The sequence below is a fragment of the Rosa rugosa genome, chromosome 4, assembly GCF_958449725.1.
Source record: "Rosa rugosa chromosome 4, drRosRugo1.1, whole genome shotgun sequence".
Classification (NCBI taxonomy): domain Eukaryota; kingdom Viridiplantae; phylum Streptophyta; class Magnoliopsida; order Rosales; family Rosaceae; genus Rosa; species Rosa rugosa.
The window spans coordinates 55,703,793-55,724,365 of NC_084823.1; the positions used below are offsets into that span (position 1 = coordinate 55,703,793).

At 38.8% G+C, this 20,573-nt stretch overlaps 2 protein-coding genes across 4 annotated transcripts; both read right to left on the reverse strand.

Moving 5' to 3' along the window:
* Window positions 1-3,349: 3,349 nt before the first annotated feature.
* On the reverse strand, window positions 3,350-8,999 carry LOC133742015 (ABC transporter A family member 10-like). Of its 2 annotated transcripts, XM_062169711.1 has the most exons (18): window positions 8,776-8,994; window positions 8,334-8,673; window positions 8,134-8,216; window positions 7,845-7,998; window positions 7,252-7,371; window positions 7,027-7,148; window positions 6,739-6,897; window positions 6,443-6,605; window positions 6,214-6,339; window positions 6,028-6,114; window positions 5,529-5,875; window positions 5,148-5,351; window positions 4,937-5,046; window positions 4,746-4,830; window positions 4,489-4,617; window positions 4,263-4,368; window positions 4,064-4,152; window positions 3,350-3,940 (listed from the first exon to the last, which is right to left on the reverse strand). In XM_062169711.1, exons 1-18 carry the CDS (start codon window positions 8,851-8,853, stop codon window positions 3,617-3,619), a joined length of 2,826 nt encoding a protein of 941 aa, XP_062025695.1. In that variant the 5' UTR covers window positions 8,854-8,994; the 3' UTR covers window positions 3,350-3,616. The 2 variants fall into 2 exon arrangements, with proteins under 2 accessions (XP_062025695.1, XP_062025696.1); XM_062169712.1 differs by lacking the exons at window positions 3,350-3,940; window positions 4,064-4,152 and having other exon boundaries at window positions 4,289-4,401; window positions 8,776-8,999.
* A 3,303-nt stretch (window positions 9,000-12,302) lies between these two features.
* On the reverse strand, window positions 12,303-19,622 carry LOC133744072 (ABC transporter A family member 7-like). 2 transcript variants are annotated; one of them, XM_062172206.1, is made up of 18 exons: window positions 19,433-19,622; window positions 18,782-19,163; window positions 18,611-18,693; window positions 18,353-18,497; window positions 18,009-18,128; window positions 17,796-17,920; window positions 17,098-17,256; window positions 16,415-16,577; window positions 16,187-16,312; window positions 15,984-16,067; window positions 15,522-15,883; window positions 14,313-14,513; window positions 13,782-13,891; window positions 13,585-13,669; window positions 13,366-13,494; window positions 13,152-13,257; window positions 12,930-13,018; window positions 12,303-12,809 (listed from the first exon to the last, which is right to left on the reverse strand). In XM_062172206.1, the coding sequence occupies exons 1-18, from the start codon at window positions 19,553-19,555 to the stop codon at window positions 12,510-12,512; spliced, it is 2,892 nt and encodes a 963-aa protein (XP_062028190.1). In that variant the 5' UTR covers window positions 19,556-19,622; the 3' UTR covers window positions 12,303-12,509. The 2 variants fall into 2 exon arrangements, 1 of the variants encoding a protein (XP_062028190.1); XR_009863353.1 differs by lacking the exon at window positions 12,303-12,809 and having other exon boundaries at window positions 13,416-13,494.
* Window positions 19,623-20,573: the final 951 nt, after the last annotated feature.

Here is a 20,573-nt window from a genome sequence, read left to right on the forward strand (position 1 = left end):
GATCACACCTAGCTTGTGATCCTAAGGTCCGCGGCACTGTAATGTGGTTGATTCGGTGAGGTGCGAATCGGGACGTTACAAATAGGCGTCCTAAAATGAACTCAAAGTGTAGTGACAATGATGAGACCTATGCTTGTAGTCTGAACAATGGGCGTGATAAATGGAATGATGTGCAGAAAGCATCTGAAAAGAATGAAGGGCTGAGGAAGCATACTAAGAAAAAGTGCACCAGGGCACAAAAAGATGCCAATGCTTACAAAATTCTTGCAGATTTTCGTTTTATGAGGACGGAGAATTTCCCCCAGAAGGGTCAGCTTCCTTTGGGGATAAAGCAGTTAAAAATAGAACTCTTCAGTTGAAGTTCTCATTTGGTGAGCCGCCAAGTATTGAGATTTGATTTGTCTTACATGGTTAACCACCTCTAAAGTGAACTCCTCACCACCAAGTACACTGTGTTTGACATCATTATCCTTTTTTTTTTTTGAAAAAGAGCCAGTGGGCGAATATATATTCATCAAAAGTCAGAATAGGCCATTACATACCCTTCCGCTGTCATCTAGGCAGACAAGAAGATAGTGGTAGTACCCACAGTGGTACATAGAAATAAACCTACTCATTGTACAATCAAATACCTAGATATAGCGGGATCCCCCTTTGGTACTACGCCGGAGGCGCTAGAAAGATCCGGCCTTCCCAACCTAACTCTTGACCAGTAAAGCTAGTCGCCTAGAGACCTCAATTGGTGTACAACTAGAGACACTGAGAATTAAGTAGACAAGAGTCACAAGACCAAGACCAAATACTAAAACTAGATGCACAAAGGTGCGTAGATTGTCCTTGAAAACGGAACCTTATTGTAAAATAGACAAAAAAACTAAAAAACATGGTGATGGGCCAAGGGCAAATCCCTAGTCCAAATTAAAGGCCCAATGGGGTATCAAAGAAAAAAGCCCAAAAAACCAAGGCCCATCAGGATTTGGAGTAAGGCCCAAAACATCATCATCCACATGTGTTTGCCCGTGCACCACCACCCGCCACCACCATGTCCGCTCTATTCGTGCCGCGACGACCCATACTCCAACCAAGCTGCCCCTGCCCGACAATGACGCACCACCGTCCACTGCAATGACCTACTTCGCCGGACCCCTCTCCAGGATCGAAAGCCGTTGCCGGATCCCCTAGATCGTCACCGCCGCAAAACTCCTCAGAGCCACGCCGCCGCTCCCCATTAGAACCCCGCCGCCACCCAGATCTGCAGAGCCCCGCCGAAGCATGCCATCCTTGCACGACGCAAACCCCACCCAGCGATGACGTCTGGAACTCACCACCGTCACCCATCCGAAGCCCTGAGTTTCAAAACTTCTCTCCAGATCTCCCCGAGCGAATAGCAACTCCTATCCGGAAGCGGCCCATTAGCGGCGAGGCAAAGCTCACCAAACTCGAGCGCCGCCGGACGAGCGAGATTCCGAAAACCTAGACCGAGGGAATTCCGAGTTTTTTGGATCATTATCCTTATCATCAGGGTGTTGAAAGAAACTTAAACTTGGATGACAGTTTTCTTTTAGGGTTTGGGTTGGGTTGTGTTCAGTTGTGTTGTCTTGGGTTGGGTTGTGTTAAACCTGAAACCCAACCCAACCCAACTTCGCTAAAATAGTGTCTCTCTCTGCCTTGAGAGCCTCAAGCTTCTCCTTGAGAGCCACCATCTCTTCATAGTTGTAGTCAACCACTTGAATTTTCTTTTCTTGAGTCAGACACTGCAACCCCACATAGGCTTCAAAAAAATAAGTAGAGTGGAAATGTATGTTATTGAGTGAAGATTACAATAATATCCGTATTTGATTAATTATAAGTATGTCCATCAATATATAACTATTTACAACATGGTGCCACTTTTACACTACATATATATTAGGGGAGTGAAATTTGCACCCTACTTTTTACAAACTACACCCCCTCTTCATATTTTAATAGTTTTGGTTTACTGTTGTTTTTCTCTCTTCCAAAATTACCCCTGTTCAGTTTCTTTATTTCTCTTGTTCTCACTTCTCAGCTCTCTGCAACTCGATCGATCAGAACTGAAAATGTCCCCCACAGCTCCGCCCACAATCCCCCTCCTCCTTCAAAACCCTACCCCCTCCTCCGCCGCCACCACATCCCCAAAGGACCACCTTCTCCCCCCACCCCATCGATTCCGATCATTCCAGAACCTTCTCCCCTCGCACCACTCACCGCCCGCCACCTCTCGATTCTGACCGGCCACGTCATCGCCTCTACCTCGAGTCCGGTTCGGATTACCGGGACCGGTCCAGGAACTATTCGTCGCGCGATTACGACCGCGAATTGCATAAACCCTATAGGCGCGATCCGGACGGCGGCGGCGGCGCTAGGTTTAGATCGGAGTACGAAGAACAACGGGATCGTCGAGTTGATGACGGTTATGGTCGTCGCTCGAGCAATCACGAAACGACGACGTTTCGCGAAGTGGAGTTCCAGGATTCGGGTTCGGGTTGCTACGACGAAAGCGCGTATGAGGAGCTGTTGAAGAGTGGGAGGAGATATGAGGCGTATGAGATTCAAAGGTGGGGTCTTGAGAGGGCCCAATCGGAGGAGGATTTGTACGATCCTTTCGAATTGGATGAGCACGATGATGAGGAGGATCAGATTGTTTCGGAGAAGAGGGATTATTATGGTTCCGAATCAGGAGGAAGAAGTAGTAGTACTAGTAGATGGAAGCAGATACAAATATTGGGTACAAGATTGGACATTTAGAATGTTTCTCATGAGTTACATATCAAGTTCTGGGTTTGCTTTTAACTGGTTTCAATCAAAGTTTCTGATGAGGAACAACATAACATGACTTTTAGAGCAATACCGTTTTGGTTGGTGTATAATTTTAACGTTTTTGGTTGCTATATAATGATAAGCTTATAATACTTGGGCTGATTATAGAAGGAAGGGCAAGAATTTACAGTAGTTGTAGCACCATCAGAAGACAAGAACAACGAGTTCTCTTTCTTATGATTACCCAATGTATTAGAAGTAGGAAATGAAATCATACCAGCCTATATTCTTCAAAATCAAAATTAGTTGGTTACAGAAATGTAGATTCATGCCCAGATTTGTACCCACATTTGAGACTTTAATTTTCAAAAAAAAAATCTTTTGCTTTCTGGGTTGTTGCCTTTGATATGAGTTTCAATCACAGTCAAACCAACAGCAAATCCATTTCATTGAGAAACAAATTGAGAATTTGAGAGCAGAGGAAAGAAAAGTTGTACATCAGGAGACAAATCAGATTTAAGAAAGATTGACAATAAAAGGACAATGACGTAATGATGGAATTCTCAGATCAGGCAACAAAAATCATAGAAGCCAAATGAAATAGATGATTGTCTTACAAGAGAAACGAGAAGATGATGAGGAGAGAGAGGGAAGGAGTCAGAAGTTATTGATTCTAAGGGTAATGTGGGAAAGAAATTTAAGGAGAACAAAAGAAATTATTACAATATAAAGAGGGGGTGTAGTTTGTAAAAAGTGGGGTGCAAATTTCACTACCCATATATTATCGGTATTATGAGCTTAATTATTACATGTACAAGACCGGCCATGACTTCGATTATTCGATCAAATTGTCTCTACTTAAGACGTTGGATTCAAGCTTTTTGGGTGCACTTGCAACCTTAATAAAGACATCCTCCAGAGTAGTGTCAGCCAGGCCCCAAGCATAGACTGTGAACATCTTCTTTACATGCTCCACTGTCTGGAAAACATCTGCAATTCTGACCTCACTTTTGGGGAACTCGAATTTTTGTGTTCCGGCGAGGTGGTATACCCTGTTGGCATTCGGGGCGAGTCTCTGTACCAGACTCTCCACTTCTTGGTCATGACATGAATCTGTTGTGATTGTGAACACATATGATCCTCCATATCTGCCCTTCAACTGCATTATATTATGCCATATTACCACAATGAAATTCATGTTGTACCACTAGTTTTGACAATGTCTTGTCGTGTTTTACTGTGTTCGTGTCTTGTTGGGACTTAATAGCGATCATATGATTACCTCTTTTGGATTTCCTATGCACTGCAGTCTTCCGTCTACAAAAATTCCTATTCGATCACACAAGAACTCTGCCTCTTCCATGGAATGTGCTGAATATCAAATGCAGATAAACACAGAATCGCAAGTTAATTACTTAAGGAGGTAATTGATTGAGCTCACTAATATGTTGGGATCGAGAGAGGGGGGGGGGAGAGAGAACTGGTTAATATGATGACGCGGCCTTGCTTAGCGAGCTTTACAACATTCCATAGAGTGTTTCTTGAAGCTGGATCAAGTCCGGTACTGGGTTCATCCATGTAAACAGCCTACATATATGGATTGGTTTAATGCACAATTACCTAAAAAATATAAAGATAATTAAATTAACAAGTAGCTTTGCGTGATTAACTGATCAGCAAAGATGTCGATGATGAAGAGATACTTACTATGGGATTCCCTATGAGTGAAATGGCGACGCTAAGCCTTCTCTTCATACCTCCACTATATTGCCCTGCTCGTTTGTCAGCAACCCCACCATTAAATAGATTCAGACTCTTCAAAGAATCTTCCACTGCCTTCATCATAAACAAAACTAGCTTATTCGGCAAATAAACAACATCTACATGCACATATAAGTACATACATACAATCTTACATCTTATGGTATCCATAAATATACAAGTATTGACTGTATCGGACTTACTTTGGTTAAGTCAGAACCTTTAAGGTTCTTAAGTCTGCCGTAAAATAGTAGATGCTCTCTTCCTGTTAGGGTTGCCCATAGTAGGCTAAGTGTATATATATGTCCAAAAAGAAAGCAAACTAATCAGATCGAATTGAGTATCGAGAAGAAAGGAAAGGAACCACGAAAATCTTAAGGAAAATTCTGCTTACTCGTGCTGTGGACAAACACCAATGCAGGAATATATTTCATTCATTTGAGTTACAAGGTCCAAGCCCTGAACATAGGCTGTGCCAGTAGTTGGCTTTGCGAGACCAATCATCTGTCCAAAGATATATGATATGAAAATTCATTACCTAGATTAATACAGTGATATAATACAGAAACACAGACACACATATGATCATGAATAGTAGTACGTACCATTTCAATAAAAGAGGTCTTCCCTGCACCACTAGGACCAAGCATACCAAAGCATTCCCCTTGAGGCAAAGCAAGAGACAACCCTCTCACTGCAAATTTCTCAGGGTTTCCATCTCTTCCTGGATACACCTTCTTTATGTTGTCACATATCACAACATGACTTGTATACTTTGCTTCTTCCATCAGCTTCTCAACTTTTTCCTTCTGAAGGAAATAAATTAAGCAACCAATTAATTAGTACTGGAACTTCAAATCCATCGATCATGCATAAAAGTTATGTTATTTTTTATGTTACTAGATTCAATGGTCCTGGCCATATTCTAGAGTTAAACCCTGAACCTAAATCAATTATTTTGCTTTTGTAAAAAAAGGTTTACTTGCCTCTTGAGCGACATCAGGTTTCTCCATGTCACCAAAACTTTTAGATCCATGCCTTTCCATACTAGGGATTTGGAAAGCTGGTGCTTTCTTTCTTGGCAAGAAGAAAAGAGGAGATTTTCCACATGTCACAACTTGATCTATGTAAAATGCAAGAAGCAGCAGCACGGCCCACTCTAATGGCATGATGGTCAAGACGTCTCTCATACCATTTGCCCTATCATTCAAATTCCCCCAACCCATACCACCAGTCTTCGTTATTTTCGCTTCGGAGGTATATTGGCCAAACTCGTATAAGCCTCGGTACAGAGAGAAGCCAGGATATAACTCTAGAAGAATGATCCACGCTTCTGCATGAGTGCAATTTTAATGCAAATAGTTCATTAGTTGAACATGATCGATCATCATCATTTTTTAATGTTGAAAGTGTACAGTATAAACTACATAGAAGTGTTAATATACTTCATCAACTTTCGTCAGAACACTATTAATCTCCACTTACTAGACACTGTTTGATCACCGTCGAGAAGGTTCCCAAAGAAAGAGGACCCGAGAAGCCCGCTACCAAAGACGAAAAGGTAAGCTACAACTGTGGTCATTAATATGATTTCATTTTAGACATAAGCACGAAATAGACATGCAGCACGTTCCAACAGATACAGATAGAGTAGTCAATACTATATCAAACCTGTAGCAGCCCTAGTGTGCGAGAACATTGACGACAAAAGAAAAGCCAGCGCTATTTGCAAGTTTACAAAGAAGAAGTAAAATATAAATTGGAGGGAGTAGTCATGTTCGTAGAAGAAATGTAAGCCTGCAGGAAAAAACAGATATACAAATTAACTTCAACCAGAGAGAGATATATCACAAGTACAAGAAATTCTTCGGCACATGTATGTTTCTCATAATTTACGTACCTACGAGTGAACCAAATCCAACAAAACATATAATGTAGAGTACAGATATTGCAAGAAAATAAGAATATTGAATCATCCAGTAAGGCCCATCACCGAGGCCATGCATTTTCATCATCACTCTCAGTCTTTCTTGTTTCTCATAAACCAGAGACGCCAACACAACCTACAAGACAGCATATCCATCTTACTTTTTAGCAAAAGCGAAAACTTACATATACATATAGACTTAATTATATATATTGAAGATCGATGTTCTAGTATATACTTATATGGATCATGAACATTATTAATCTTACCGGGAACAGCTGTAAAACAACCCATGAAAACAACAATGGACCTATCAGTGCCGTAAAATCAGGAAGGTTTAGGGTAAAACCCTTAGGCATTTCCTTAACAAAGTCGAACATAATTTTTGTTTCATTTCCTTTCACTAACCGAAGGTAGGCGTTTGATGCCTGTGAATATATATATATATATTACAATTGTTAGAAATTAGAACCATTATTGATCAATTAGGTCTTTACTGAGTAGACGAACTTTGCTTATTGCAGTAATTCTTAAAAGAAAAGAAAAAAAATACATACCATATTGACCAAACGTGGAATCCGTTTCAAATTCTGATTGTCGTCGCCCTGGTTTGAATCGTTTGAATCGTACCATATGGTCACATTGTAAGTATTCTCATCTGAGTTTGAGATATCATAGGCTGCAAGAAAATTTTAACTGTCATATTGCCCTACATGATAATTAGTTTATGAATATTGTGAGACAATGAAGTGCATGTATGTAAATTAAGTGGATTAGTTAACCTGAAAGTGTTTCATTAGCTTCGCTATGTTTATTCCCCTTCCTCTGACCTTTGAACAGTTCATCATTTATTTCAGAATAACTACTACGCCACAATATAAAGCATCGGAGACATTCAACCTCTACATGATTTTAAGACAACAAAATTAGCTAGGTCAAGAATAAAAGTTCAACTAATCAGCATGCGGTGTGCAACAAATATTATAAGTGTGCCACAAACATTATACTGTACAGAATTACAAAAAGTCAATCCATGCACAAGATAATAGTGATCGTTTAGGTTTATCAAAATTTTGTTTTCAGTAGCCGGTTTATATTGTTTATTTTTTTTATTTCGGAGGTAAAGGCTTTGTTTCCCATCCTCTTTAACTATTTTATTTCAATAAAGTCTGAAAACTAAGGAGACTATTTGCCTTTGGAAACTAAGCAGTTTCTAGCCAAAAAGAGAAAATAGTTCAATCCTCGTGTGCTGTAACGACTGTATACTCCAATGTCGTTCATCAGGTTGACTTCATCTTGTAGTCAACTTGATCAACGGTTAATTATAGCTAGAGAAAAATACCACAAACAAAGGCAAGATCTCAAGAGTTTTTACCTGTTTTTAATGGCCGGTTATTTGCTAATACTTGAACTGGAGCCCTGATGACCTGATCTTCATCATCCTTGCATTGATTCTGCAGATAAAAGGTCCTACGATCTGACTCGAAAGCAGGATCCATATAAAATTGTGATACATCGTAGTGTGAACCCTGGACATATATTCAGAATAAAGTAGCTCATAACAATTAGTATTTACAAAATACAGTACGTATAAGTACCAAATAGAGATAGCAACAAAAAAAAAAAAAAAAAAAAAGGAGAGAAGAAGAGAAATGGCAACATACCACGACAAATTTGGTCCAATCCGTAAGGTTGCCGGAGGAATTTTTCGGCAAATCATCGGCCGGCAACAGGTTTGAACCCAATTCTACATTACCATAGAATAAAATAAGGTTAATTAGTCAGCGATTTTTATTCGTAATACGCCAATTACTATAAATAACAGGTCATATATGTGGCAAGATGACAATGCAAGAATTACTACCTTGGCCAAATGTCTGGTTATTCCCGGTGATAAGTATCGTCACAGGGCAAGTGCCTTTCAACCAGCACTCCTCATCGGGCTCGGGATCAGGGTAATCGCTTCGGAGAGAACGAGTAGGGGCTCCTGGTAGTCTAACCAAGGCAGGCCATTCCGGAGGAGAAGGGATTGCACACTGTTGAGCAATCTTAGTCTCTGGGCCCAATAGCCTTGGCCTCTTCTCGCATTCCCTTATGGCAATTGCGACTATCTTGTTATCTATCAGGAATTGGATAACGGCGAAGAATATGCAGAAGAAAGCTGGTATTAAAATGAGCGCAATGTTGGCGCACATTCTTCGTTTCTACATGAAAAAAATCCTCAACAATATATACCATGTTTATTTATACTCAAAAAGATAATTTCACCAGCATATATATATAGCATAGAAATGATAAAGAGAGACCTGAAAGGTTAAGTTCTTTCTGAGCAAAGCATTGGACTGAACCCAGAAACTAGCTCGGCTACCAACAAATTCCGCCATTACTCGATCTTCGAAACAAAGGGAAATCCTTTAACTTGATACCCAAGAAACCCAAATTTGTATGTTAACGTCAAAGATTCAGAACTAAGTTTCAAAAGAGAAAAGAAAGAAGAAGCTATATCGTGAAAAAAGGAAGAAAACCCGGGACTATACCCTGGCTTTATTCTTTTGTTGCTAAATTAAGTAAGTCTCTAGAGGTAAAGCCTGATTTATTGAGTTTTGACTCTTCATTAACCATCACAAATGAAATCCCACTTAAAAAAAAAAAAAAACTGTTCATTATATATATGGACGGCCAAATGATCAGCTTTTCTATGATGCCTTTAATTTCACATCACTATCTGCAATAGTGCTGTGCTGTTACTGGCTTAAATTCTTCGATCACAGAGGTATATTGTGATACCTGGCTTTATTCTTTTGTTGCTAAATTAAGTAAGTCTCTAGAGGTAAAGCCTGATTTATTGAGTTTTGACTCTTCATTAACCATCACAAATGAAATCCCACTTAAAAAAAAAAAAAACTGTTCATTATATATATGGACGGCCAAATGATCAGCTTTTCTATGATGCCTTTAATTTCACATCACTATCTGCAATAGTGCTGTGCTGTTACTGGCTTAAATTCTTCGATCACAGACTCCACACCCATTTGTCTGGTAATTATAGTGGATCACACCCAAATTTGGCCAAACACCATATACTAATTATGCTATTTACTAGAATTTTTGCTTCATATATAGAAACAATACACAAGTAATTGGACACAGAACCAATGATGTAGAGTGAATGGCGATAAGAATTGAAGAACAGCTCGATCGTGGAAAAGGAGGATTCAAACCCTCCTTCTAGCGCCAAATGTTTCTGCGTAAGAAACGGGGTGGTGGGAGCTTCCACTTCCAAGATCCGTACCTGCCAACCATGAACAGAGGTCAGAGGGAAGACCGGGCTAGCTGGCCTTCGACCCTCCGATGCTTAAGTCAGATACATGTAAGAATGTAGACTAGGTAGGAGTAAATGGAGAGTGGTGGCTTACCTTGAATGAGTGGAGAGACATGTATTTATAGTGTGGGGATGGGCTTGTCACCCCTTTATTTCCAATGTGGGACTTGGTGCGGCCTACCCGATACCTCAAGTATGTGGTATCGGTATCGTGTATGAGCATTATTGGTGTCTTTTCAAGTGGCTAGTGAACCTTGTGCTTCCGATACTTGTGCCTGAGAGGTATCTATACCAACAGAGGAAAACCCGGTTTGCTGCAACTTTGGCATTCGGTGTCCGAATCGCGATTGCTATAGCTTTCCAGAAAGGGAACGACGCCAGGAGCAAAACTCGTCGCTTTGCTACGATGTGTGGGTTTTTTCGGGCTTTCGGGGTCGTTTAGGGCCTCAAAACTGCAATTTACTATTTTTTAGAATTTTCGGTTTTCTAGTTTGTTGTGGATTTGTTTTGTTTTTACCCGTGGGCTTTAGGGTTTCATTGTTAGTCGCCCTAGGGTTTCTTTTCTCATATATAAACAACCTTAAACGGCTACAGAACTCATTTTTTTTAATCATATTTTCAATTAAAATTGAGAGTTTTCTCTTTTATCTCTGGTGGACTCCATAATCTTTGTTTTAGGTTTATTGCTTGTAAACCTAGGTTACTTTCCGACTGCGTCAACCAACATTGCAAAGTACCAATGATCTATAAGTATCTGAAACAATATAAGGGGTCAGCTTCCTGTGCTCCGCGTGCAACCTTGATGAAGACTTCCTCCAATGTAGCATCAGATAGATTCCATGCATAAATGGTGAACTTTGTTTTTGCAATCTCTACTGCAGTACTGCTTTGAAGACGTCTGCTATCTTGACCTCATTTTTAGGCAGCTCAAACTTCTGAGTTCCAGATAAATGGTGTATCTTCTTAGCATTAGGAGATGACGTTTGCACTAAGTTTTCCCATCGTCCTCATGAAGGGAAGATGTTGTTGCCGTGTAAACATAAACTCCTCCATATCTAGATATCAGCTGTCATATACACACCATTTGAGTAATAATTCATTTTTTGCCGAAAAAAAGGTAAAAAGAATACACCTAGCTATATGTCGGTAATTCTAATCTTTAGACATTAACCATCAACTCCATTACCTCTTCTGGGTTTCCTACACACTGCAAAATGCATGATATCTACGAAAATACGTACCTACTCGATGACACAAGACTTCTGCTTCCTCCATTAAATAGGCTGAAAATACAAGCTACCATTATCAGTAATGATTGACACGATCATGCAGTAATTGATTTACATGATCAAGTCAGTAATCAGAATTAAAAGAGAGATTACTACTGAGATGAGCATAAAATACGAAAATGAACGGAATCCAGAAAACAGAGAGAGAGAGTGAGACATGAAAGGTTAGGTTCTTTCTGAGAAGAGCATTGGCCTGAGACCAGAAACTGGCATGGCAATGTGTTGCAACACAATCCCCCATTCATAAAGCTGAATAATTTCCCGCCAAAATATAAGCTTTTTAGCAGTTGAACCCGTTTGAGTTTTGCTTTGTTGAAACTTAATTGATTAAAGGCTGAGTATAAGTCTTAATGGAAGTGTGTAGGTTTCTGTTTTTTTATCTGGCAAAGCACTTATGGTATAAAAAAGAAAGACGTACAAATGAAAAGAAGAAATAATTACTGACCTTTCAAGAATTGCTCCACTCCAGTGTAAGCGCCTTTTTGGCCTTTCCATATATTTTAAACAAGAACTTGACTCTTCTAATTTTTGCAAGAACTTAACTCTGACTTTTGATTGTTGGATTAAAGGTTTTACAGCAAGTAATAAAATGCACTCTGAAAAGCCAGTTAACCAATAATTTTACCTAATATTGTTTGGAATGGTGAAATCTGTTTTGCGGGCTGTGAAGCTACCTTCAGCAAATTCTATTGACAAGAAGGCTTTGTTTTTTGTACAAGCATAGAATTGGCTTAAGGTAGCTTCAAAGCCCAATTTGCTGTCAGAGCTTTACTTTCTTTGCCCTCTATATCCCCTGCTGACCAGCTGGTTTCAATTCAAACCAGTTGTTGGGCATTTCTTTGCCTTGTAATGTTTCTTTGTTGTTTGTGTTTCAATTGCCAAAAAAAAACCAGCTGAACCACCAGCTGCTGGTTTCAATTGATATATGGACTAAGAGTACAGTGCCTGTTGAGCTTAATATTAAGCTTCTAACCTTTAAATTGACCAGAATCACATTCTTCTTGGTTCTGTAATCCACGAATATCTAATTTCTCAAGGCATGCATGTGGCATGATTCATGTATTTTTCACCTTATTTCAGTTTCTGGTTCAAAAGCATGACCTACCCAATTGTTAGGGCTAATAGGATTTACATATATGTTTTTCTTTTATTAGGCTTTTAGATAAATTTGTTCAAGGCTTATAATTAAAACTTTCATTGAACATGAGTAACAAGAAACAGGTACTATGAATGTTTCTTTCACTTTATTCTATATAACAATAGGAGAGATTCTTTACAACAAATACAAATTATCAAACATCATTGTACATACCTATTTTTATATCAGCTATAGAAGAAATAGAGATGTATAGTTCCAGATAAAAAAATTAAAAAAAAAAAAGATTATTGAGATACATAACAGATGGTGTAGGCCGCTATATTATGGCAATTATGCCAAGATATTGGAGGCTTGAGCCCCAAGTGCGACCTTGATGAAAACATCCTCCAAGGTAGTGTCAGCTAGACCCCATGCAAAAACTGTGAACTTGCTCTTTGCATTCTCCACGGCTTGGAATACATCTGCAATTTTGACTTCATGTTTCGGCAACTCAAACTTCTGGGTTCCAGAGAGATGGTATATCTTATTAGCATTTGGGGAGAGGCTCCGCACTAAGTTCTCCACCTCTTCCTCGTGATTTGAAGATGTCGTCATTGTAAACACATAAGATCCTCCATATCTGGCTTTCAGCTGTAATATGTCATTGTAGTAACAAGTGGTACGTTTAGAAAGTGACTAGAAACACAGATACCAACGATGATCTATGAGAGTATAGTACCATAGAGAAGTTATGGCACTAATTTATGGTACCTCTTTTGGGTTTCCTATGCACTGCAAGCTGCCATCTACAAAAACTCCTAAACGATCACATAGAACCTCTGCCTCTTCCATGGAATGTGCTGGTATGTATACAAGGTTTATAAGTGAGTTAAAGAGGCAAAAGAGGTAATTATCCTGTCATTTGACTGGCCTGGCTGGAATTGACAATAGAGTAACACAGATAGGAGGGAGGGGAGGGGGGAGAGAGAGTACTTGTTAGGATGATTGCACGATCTTGTTTTGCCCGCTTCACAACATTCCATAGATTATGTCTTGAAGCTGGATCAAGTCCAGTGCTGGGCTCATCCATGTAAACAACCTACATAGAGTTTGCAAATGAATGCAGTAAATAAGATATCAAGAAATATTTATACGTCCAGGAAAATTGTCACACAGCTAGAGTAGCTCAACAGTGATCAAGACATACTTTAGGATCACCTATCAGTGAAATTGCGACGCTAAGCCTTCTCTTCATACCTCCACTATACTTTCCAGCTCTTTTGTCTGCAACCCCACCATGAAATAGACTGACACTTTTCAAAGATTCTTCCACTGCCTAGAGAAACAAAATTCAGACAAAAAACAAGGAAAAATAGATAAGCTTAATCTGCAAGCACAAAATAAATAAATGTATGTAATGACTTACTTGTCTTAATCCAGAACCTTTGAGGTTCTTAAGTCTTCCATAAAAAAGTAGATGCTCCCTTCCAGTCAGGGTTTCCCATAGTAGGCTGCAAAATGTCCCAAACTCAAGAAGTTATTTAAATTCTAAATTTTTAAAGGGAAAGACCAGAAAAGAAAGTTTATGCCTTCTTGACAGATTAGGCAGATATCACGGCTTACTCATGCTGTGGACAAACTCCCATGCTGGTATATATTTCATCCATCTGAGTGTTGATGTCCAGACCTTGAACAAAAGCCGTGCCAGAGGTTGACTTTGTCAGACCAATCATCTGTTGAAAGATATAGAGATGCCATAAACCCATAGAATCACAAGAGCAATAACATGTAAGAATGTAGAAGTCACAGGACAACATCCAAAGGGGAGAACCAAACCCAGATATATTAACTCAGCAGACAGAGCACTAACAGAGCAGAGTGAAGCAGATGTAAATAGAGCTATAGCTCGGGCTAAAGTGACCCAAGTTATTCACTCATGTTGTTCAAATATAGGAATACTTGAAATTATAAATCTCCAATAAACATTTCTGTTATATATTGGAGCAATATAACATTATATTCTTTACAAACATTCCAGCTACATGTAAAGTGGTAATGAATACTGATTCCACCAGAAAACGGGAAAAAAAATATGCAGAAGGAAAATTTTCATATATTGTAAGTTAATGGAAAAGGTTCTATCAGTATACTCACCATATTAATAAAAGAGGTCTTCCCAGCACCATTAGGGCCAAGCATACCAAAGCACTCCCCTCGAGACAAAGCAAGAGACATCCCTCTCACGGCAAATTTGTCAGGGTTTCCATCTCTTCCAGTATAAACCTTTTTGAGATTGTTGCAAATAATTGCATGACTTGTATCCGGTTCCAGTAGCAACTTGTTGACCTTCTCCATCTGGAAAGGAAGTGAAAGCTTTGTTTATGTTTTCAGTAAGATGAAAACTCATAAATATCCCAAAGACATGCATCAAGAAAATATCCACTGAAAATTTATGAGCGTATACAACATGAGATATGCAAAGGGTTCTAAACTTATGAACTATTGTCAAATCATATAACAATCACTGACTGGGGAAGGCCCCTTAATTGCCTCAGCTGAAAAAAAAATATATATATATATATATATATATATATATATATATATATATATATATATATATATATACAGTCCGGCTACACTAAGGACGTCCTTACCTAGCCTTAGGTACGGATTTCCGGTTTTCACCCACTTTCCGATCACATTTTCACATCTTAACCGTTCAGTTTTTAGGTTCTAATGTATAGATCACCTCTGCAAATTTTCAGCCAATTTGGTGATCGTTAAGGCATCAAAAACTGCAATTTACCATTATAAATACGAACGGTTCCGGTTCGACAGATTCGGTCCGTTCGTGTAAATTGCAGTTTTGGACGCCTTAACGATCACCAATTTGGCTGAAATTTTGCAGAAGTGATCTATACATTAGGACCTAAAAACTGAACGGTTAAGATGTGAAAATGTGATCGACAAGTGGGTGAAAACACAAAATCCGTACCTAAACCTTAGGTAAGGACATCCTTACCTGAGAAAAATCCTATATATATATATATATATATATATATATATATATATAACAATCACTGACTGAATCATAGTAATCCTAACAGGGAGTGATTTTGGCACTCCACGTTTCAACACATTTTACATTGCACTCCACAATTAAGTAGTTGAAAGTGGACTGCCAACTCACTCCCCTAATAAAAAGTTAGTTTCATCTTTCAACCTAAATGATCTGGAAACTCATTACAGCAATTCGTACCATCCCTAGTGGTGCACCAGATAGACTGGCTTGTTCAGAGCGTTAATAATTGCCTAAAATAAGAATACAAGTCATGAATACTAATAATTGCAAGAAAGAGTTACCTCTTGCCCAACATCAGGTTTGTCCGTCTGAATAAGCACTTCAGATTCCTGCCTTTGCAAAGAATGCATCCTACGAGATGACAGTTTCTTCCTTCCGCTTTGAAAGAAAAATAAAGGATATTTCACACTTCCTGATGATGATACAGCTTGATCTAGGTAATATGCAAGAAAAAGCACCACAAACCACTCGACAGCCATGATAATCCAGACCTCTTTCATCCCATTCTCTCTGTCACTCAAATCTCGCCACCGCATCCCATCTGTCCCCATATAATCCCCATTGAAGGAGTATTGAGCAAACTCATATAACCCACGATACAGAGAGAAGCCAGGATATAGCTCTAGAACAGTGATCCAACCTCCTACAAGAAACCAAAACAATTTCACAATTTCGTGAGTTTTTTAAAGTATAATTAAGAAGTGGCAAGTTAGAAGAAGTATAGTACGTTTTAGTCCACTTACTAGGGAATGACGGAGTTTGGAGAAAGAACTCAAAAAGAGAGGCTCCCAAAAGCCCAGTTCCAAAGACGCATATATAACCTATGACTATTATCATCAAAACAATCATGATAGTCATGTCAATCAACTCATCTTGCAAGATTAAAGTTAAGAAGTTCCCACTAGTCCACTACATTTCCATGAAAAGACAAACAAAAGAGTCAAACCTGCAGAAGTCTTCACATTTGAAAACATAGTAGATACTAGAAAAGCCGTTGATATTTGCAAGTTGATATAGATGAAGTAAAAGACAAATTGGATGCTGTAGTCATTCAGTGCAAAGAATTTTAATCCTGTAAGACGGTCAGCTTTGTTAAACCAATTCATCAAATACTTTTTTCAAGCAACTGGAAGTACAGCCAGAGTAATATAGTTTTCGAGATTATAGTATTTACCTATAAGTGAGCCAAATATAACAAAACATAGCATGTAGATTGAAGATACTGTAAGAAAATATATATATGAAATCATCCAATAAGGTCCGTCACCAAGTCCATGCATTTTCATCATGATTCTCAATTTTTGTTCTTTCTCATAAACCAGTGACGTCAACACCACCTACATCAGAGTTGAGCAAGAAGGGAAAGGTATAAGTACTCATGTCTAGATATATCAAATATCTGTGCATAGCATGGAGGATAAAATTGGGAAAACTGAGGCACATTTACAACTATATTTCAAGTGGCAATTTGAAAGGTTGCAATTGATTAAGGTACAGCTTCGCATAAGAAAAGATAATGTGGTTGAAAACAGATGGATAGGTTCGGTTTCAATTTCAGAAGCAAATGTTGCTAAGTTGTGGAAGCACTTGTAGCATGGCATGTTAATTTTCATGACTTCAATATTCAGATGATGGGAGACAACAAAGAGGATGATGACGTATTAATCTTACAATATTCCCAATCATTATACTTGACAATAGTTCAGAAAAAAAAAAGGTGGTTATTTGTAATTTGTAAATGCAATTGGCCAGCTATTAAATTAAAAAATAAAAAAATTCTAGCAAAATCCATGGCAACAGACGGGACTTGTGAAACTTAACCAAGTCCTATGGAAAAACAATGCTTCCCATACTCACCGGGAATAGCTGTAAAATGACCCACGTGTAGAAGATTGTACCAATAAGAGAAGAGAAGTCCAGCCTGAGACTGGTTTCGGGCTTGGGCATTTCTTTGACAAACTCAAGCAACATGTTTGTACCAGATCCTAGCATAAACTGAAGGTACGCATTGGATACCTGTGAATATATAGAATTATTAGCAATTATTATTGTATGTCAGTTAAAAACAAATAATAGATCATGCTAGTCAGGAAAGCAATTTAACCAAAAAGCACATGCAGTTTCAAATGTAGGACAATGGAAATGTCATTGATCATCGACTCATTATGGATCATTGATTGCAACAACAGATATGCAACGCCCTGATTGTAGCATGGCCAACATTAGCATTTTTTGTCAGAAACCTAGTACTGGCTGCACACTCGGAACAGGCCCAACTACAACAATAATGCTCTAGCAGCATGAAGGTTTGGTTAACAGGCCCCGACTACTACACAAGCAGTACTCCTAATAACATTCTAGTTCCCCCTTCTGTCAGTCTTGCTCTATCTTCAGAGTCAAAACCTGCCTGAGTTAGCAACTTTTGGATTAAAGAGACTAAATTCTTTAAACAACTTGTAAGATGTCACGGAAAATATTCTTATGAGTCGCACTGACTTCAAAAATAAAAACCATTACTATAAAGAAAACACAGTATATACAAGCTAGATATATACCAAATTTACTGAGCGTGGAAGCCGCAGCAAAGCAATTGGACTATTGCCTGTGTCATTCTTAAAGGTTGAATTGTACCATATGCTTACATTAAAGTTGTTCATATTTGAGTTAGAGAAGTCATAAGCTGCAAGAGAAACCACTATCAGTATTGCCCTGCAATACACAATGGTTATCATATCAAACAATAAAGGCAGATATATAAAATAGATAACCTGAAAGTAGTTCATTAATCTTCCTCTCTGAATTCCCATATCTGTAACCCTTATATAGCTCATTGTTTATCTCAGAAGAACTATTGCGCCACACATGCAGACCTTGAACACATCTCACCTCTGGGTTCAAACAAATAGGTGAGTAAAAGATTTAGAAGGTGACATGCAAAAGAACTTGTGTATGTGGCCACAGAAATAAATTAAATTTTCAAGGACCGAACAATATGAAGTTCAACAAGCAGAGCTCACATGCTTGCGTCATGGATGTGTGCACCTTAAATTGTACAGCAGAGAATTGAGGCTTTAAGATCTCATTATAAATAAAGGAGCAAGGACATGTTTACCTTGTTGTATTTCAATGGATGATATATTAATGGGAACAGAAAAGACAGAGTTGTTTGAGCATCTGCTTTGCACATTATACATCGGAAGACCCGAATAGAAGGCAGGATCAAGGAAATTGGAAGATTCAGGCATTGATTCTGAGCCCTGAGACATTTCAAAAGAACTGACATGAGCTAACAGTAATCAAGAAACTAAACAAGACAAGATACTCAACAAAATGAAAAGTAGAAAAGGAAAGCTGAGAAAAGACAACTTACTAAGACATTACTGGCTAAACCATCATCCAGATTATCAGAGGAATTCAATGTAAAAGAACTTGTGAACATATTCCGAGCCAAAACTATCAGAATGCAGAGATTAACACTGTTAAGTGAATCCAAAATGAACATACTAACAAACAAGTAGCAGAGAAAGAGAGAGGGCAATACCTTCCCCCATCGAATGATTACTCCCGGTGAACAATACGGTTACAGGACAAGATCCTGTCCTCTTGCATGACTCACTCGGCAAGTCTTTATACGGAACAACGTCAGATATCACCGCACGAAATTCAGGATTCGGCACTTGAAGCAATGGCGGCCATTCCGGGGGATGAGGAATGGGACAAGTGAACCCTTGATCCACAGTTGAGTATTCCAATCCACAAACTTTCTCACATTCGCCGTCTCCGTTAGTATCAACACAAACACAGCCACACCTATTCTCAGGCTTATCCAGTTCATGGTTGACCAAAATTTGGATGAGAAGGAGCATTATACATAGCAAAATTGGGACTGAAACAAGCCGAACATTCTGTTTCATATTCCGTTTCTGCATAAAAGGACATACACACAGTTACTTAACTCGAATCTTAACATTGGGTAACTAAACCAATACATAATCTTTGTATCACTTATTATTTAGCAACTGAAATGGACCCAGAAAAGTAACAGCTTGACAAAAAAGCAACCAAAGATTCAATCTTTATGTACCAAGACGAAAGAAAACCACAAAAACAAGCAAACCCAGAATTCTTGAGGCTCTTTCATTTCATAAAAAAACCAAATTTGAACCCAAAACAAGAAGAGAGAGAGAGAGACCTGGAAAGTTAAGTTCTTTCTGAGCAAAGCATTTGCTCGAGTCCAGAAGCTGGCACGGCCATAATCAGATGACTCCTCCGGCATTGAAATGCTTGCCTGAACTTGAGAAACAGTAGCAGACATTTTGAATTTCCCACTCAAAATCGAAGCTTGCTCGTTCTCTTTTTTCTTCTCTGAGATTTTGGACGGAGACCCAGAGGATATATATATATAGTCAAAAATCAAATGAAAGAAACCAAACTATTTGCTTTATTTACGAAAATGGCACCCGGATACCGCGTCTTTGACTTAAATCTTTTATATGATTATTCATAGAGATAATATATCTTGGTACTTAGTCTTGCGACTATCGTCGAATTCTTTGTTTTTGGTCAGATACTATAGTCGAATTCAGGACTAATATATTTACGAAGATGTTGATGTCGCTAAATACAGCTTCTAAGGGTTGACATCCTCCATTTCTAACCTGCAGTGTCTATGTAGCCAAGAGGACGCCCCACTTTTCTCTTCTTTGGTGGAGAAACCAGCAACACTTTTCTATAGGTTGAGCAAGTTTCGGGGCGGGTTCGAAATTCAGAGAAATGGGAACAGTCGCCAGATTAAGGCCAGTTTACTTAAGCCTAAAATTGTGCATAAAAAATAGTTAAAATACAAAAATCATTTTACTCACATGGTAAAGATAACTTATGTGCTTAATTTTATCTAATGCATTTATCATATAGCTAAATAAAAGGGCAAATTACTGATCACACCCTCATCTTTTTGGGATTCGTCAGTTCAGTCCCTCGTATCGTAATTTTAACAAGTAACTCCTCAGACATTCAAATTTCACACAATTTGATCCAAAATGACCATTTTACCCCTCACTTCCTTTTTTTTTTTTTTTTTTTAATTCTTCTCTCTCTCTGTTTTTTCGTTTTGTTTTTTTTTTTTTTTTTCTGCTTCTCTCTCACTCTGTCTCTCCTCTCTCTCTCGGCAACTCGCCTGAGCCTCATTTGTCGTCCCTCTCTCTTCTCCAATTCCACTTCGCCCCTCTCGCTCTCCCCCTCCAAAGTAGACCATGGATGAATGACCATGGAGGCGAGGATTTCGGGGCACATACCGACTAGGCGGCGGAACTCGGGGGTGGAGAAGCCCACTG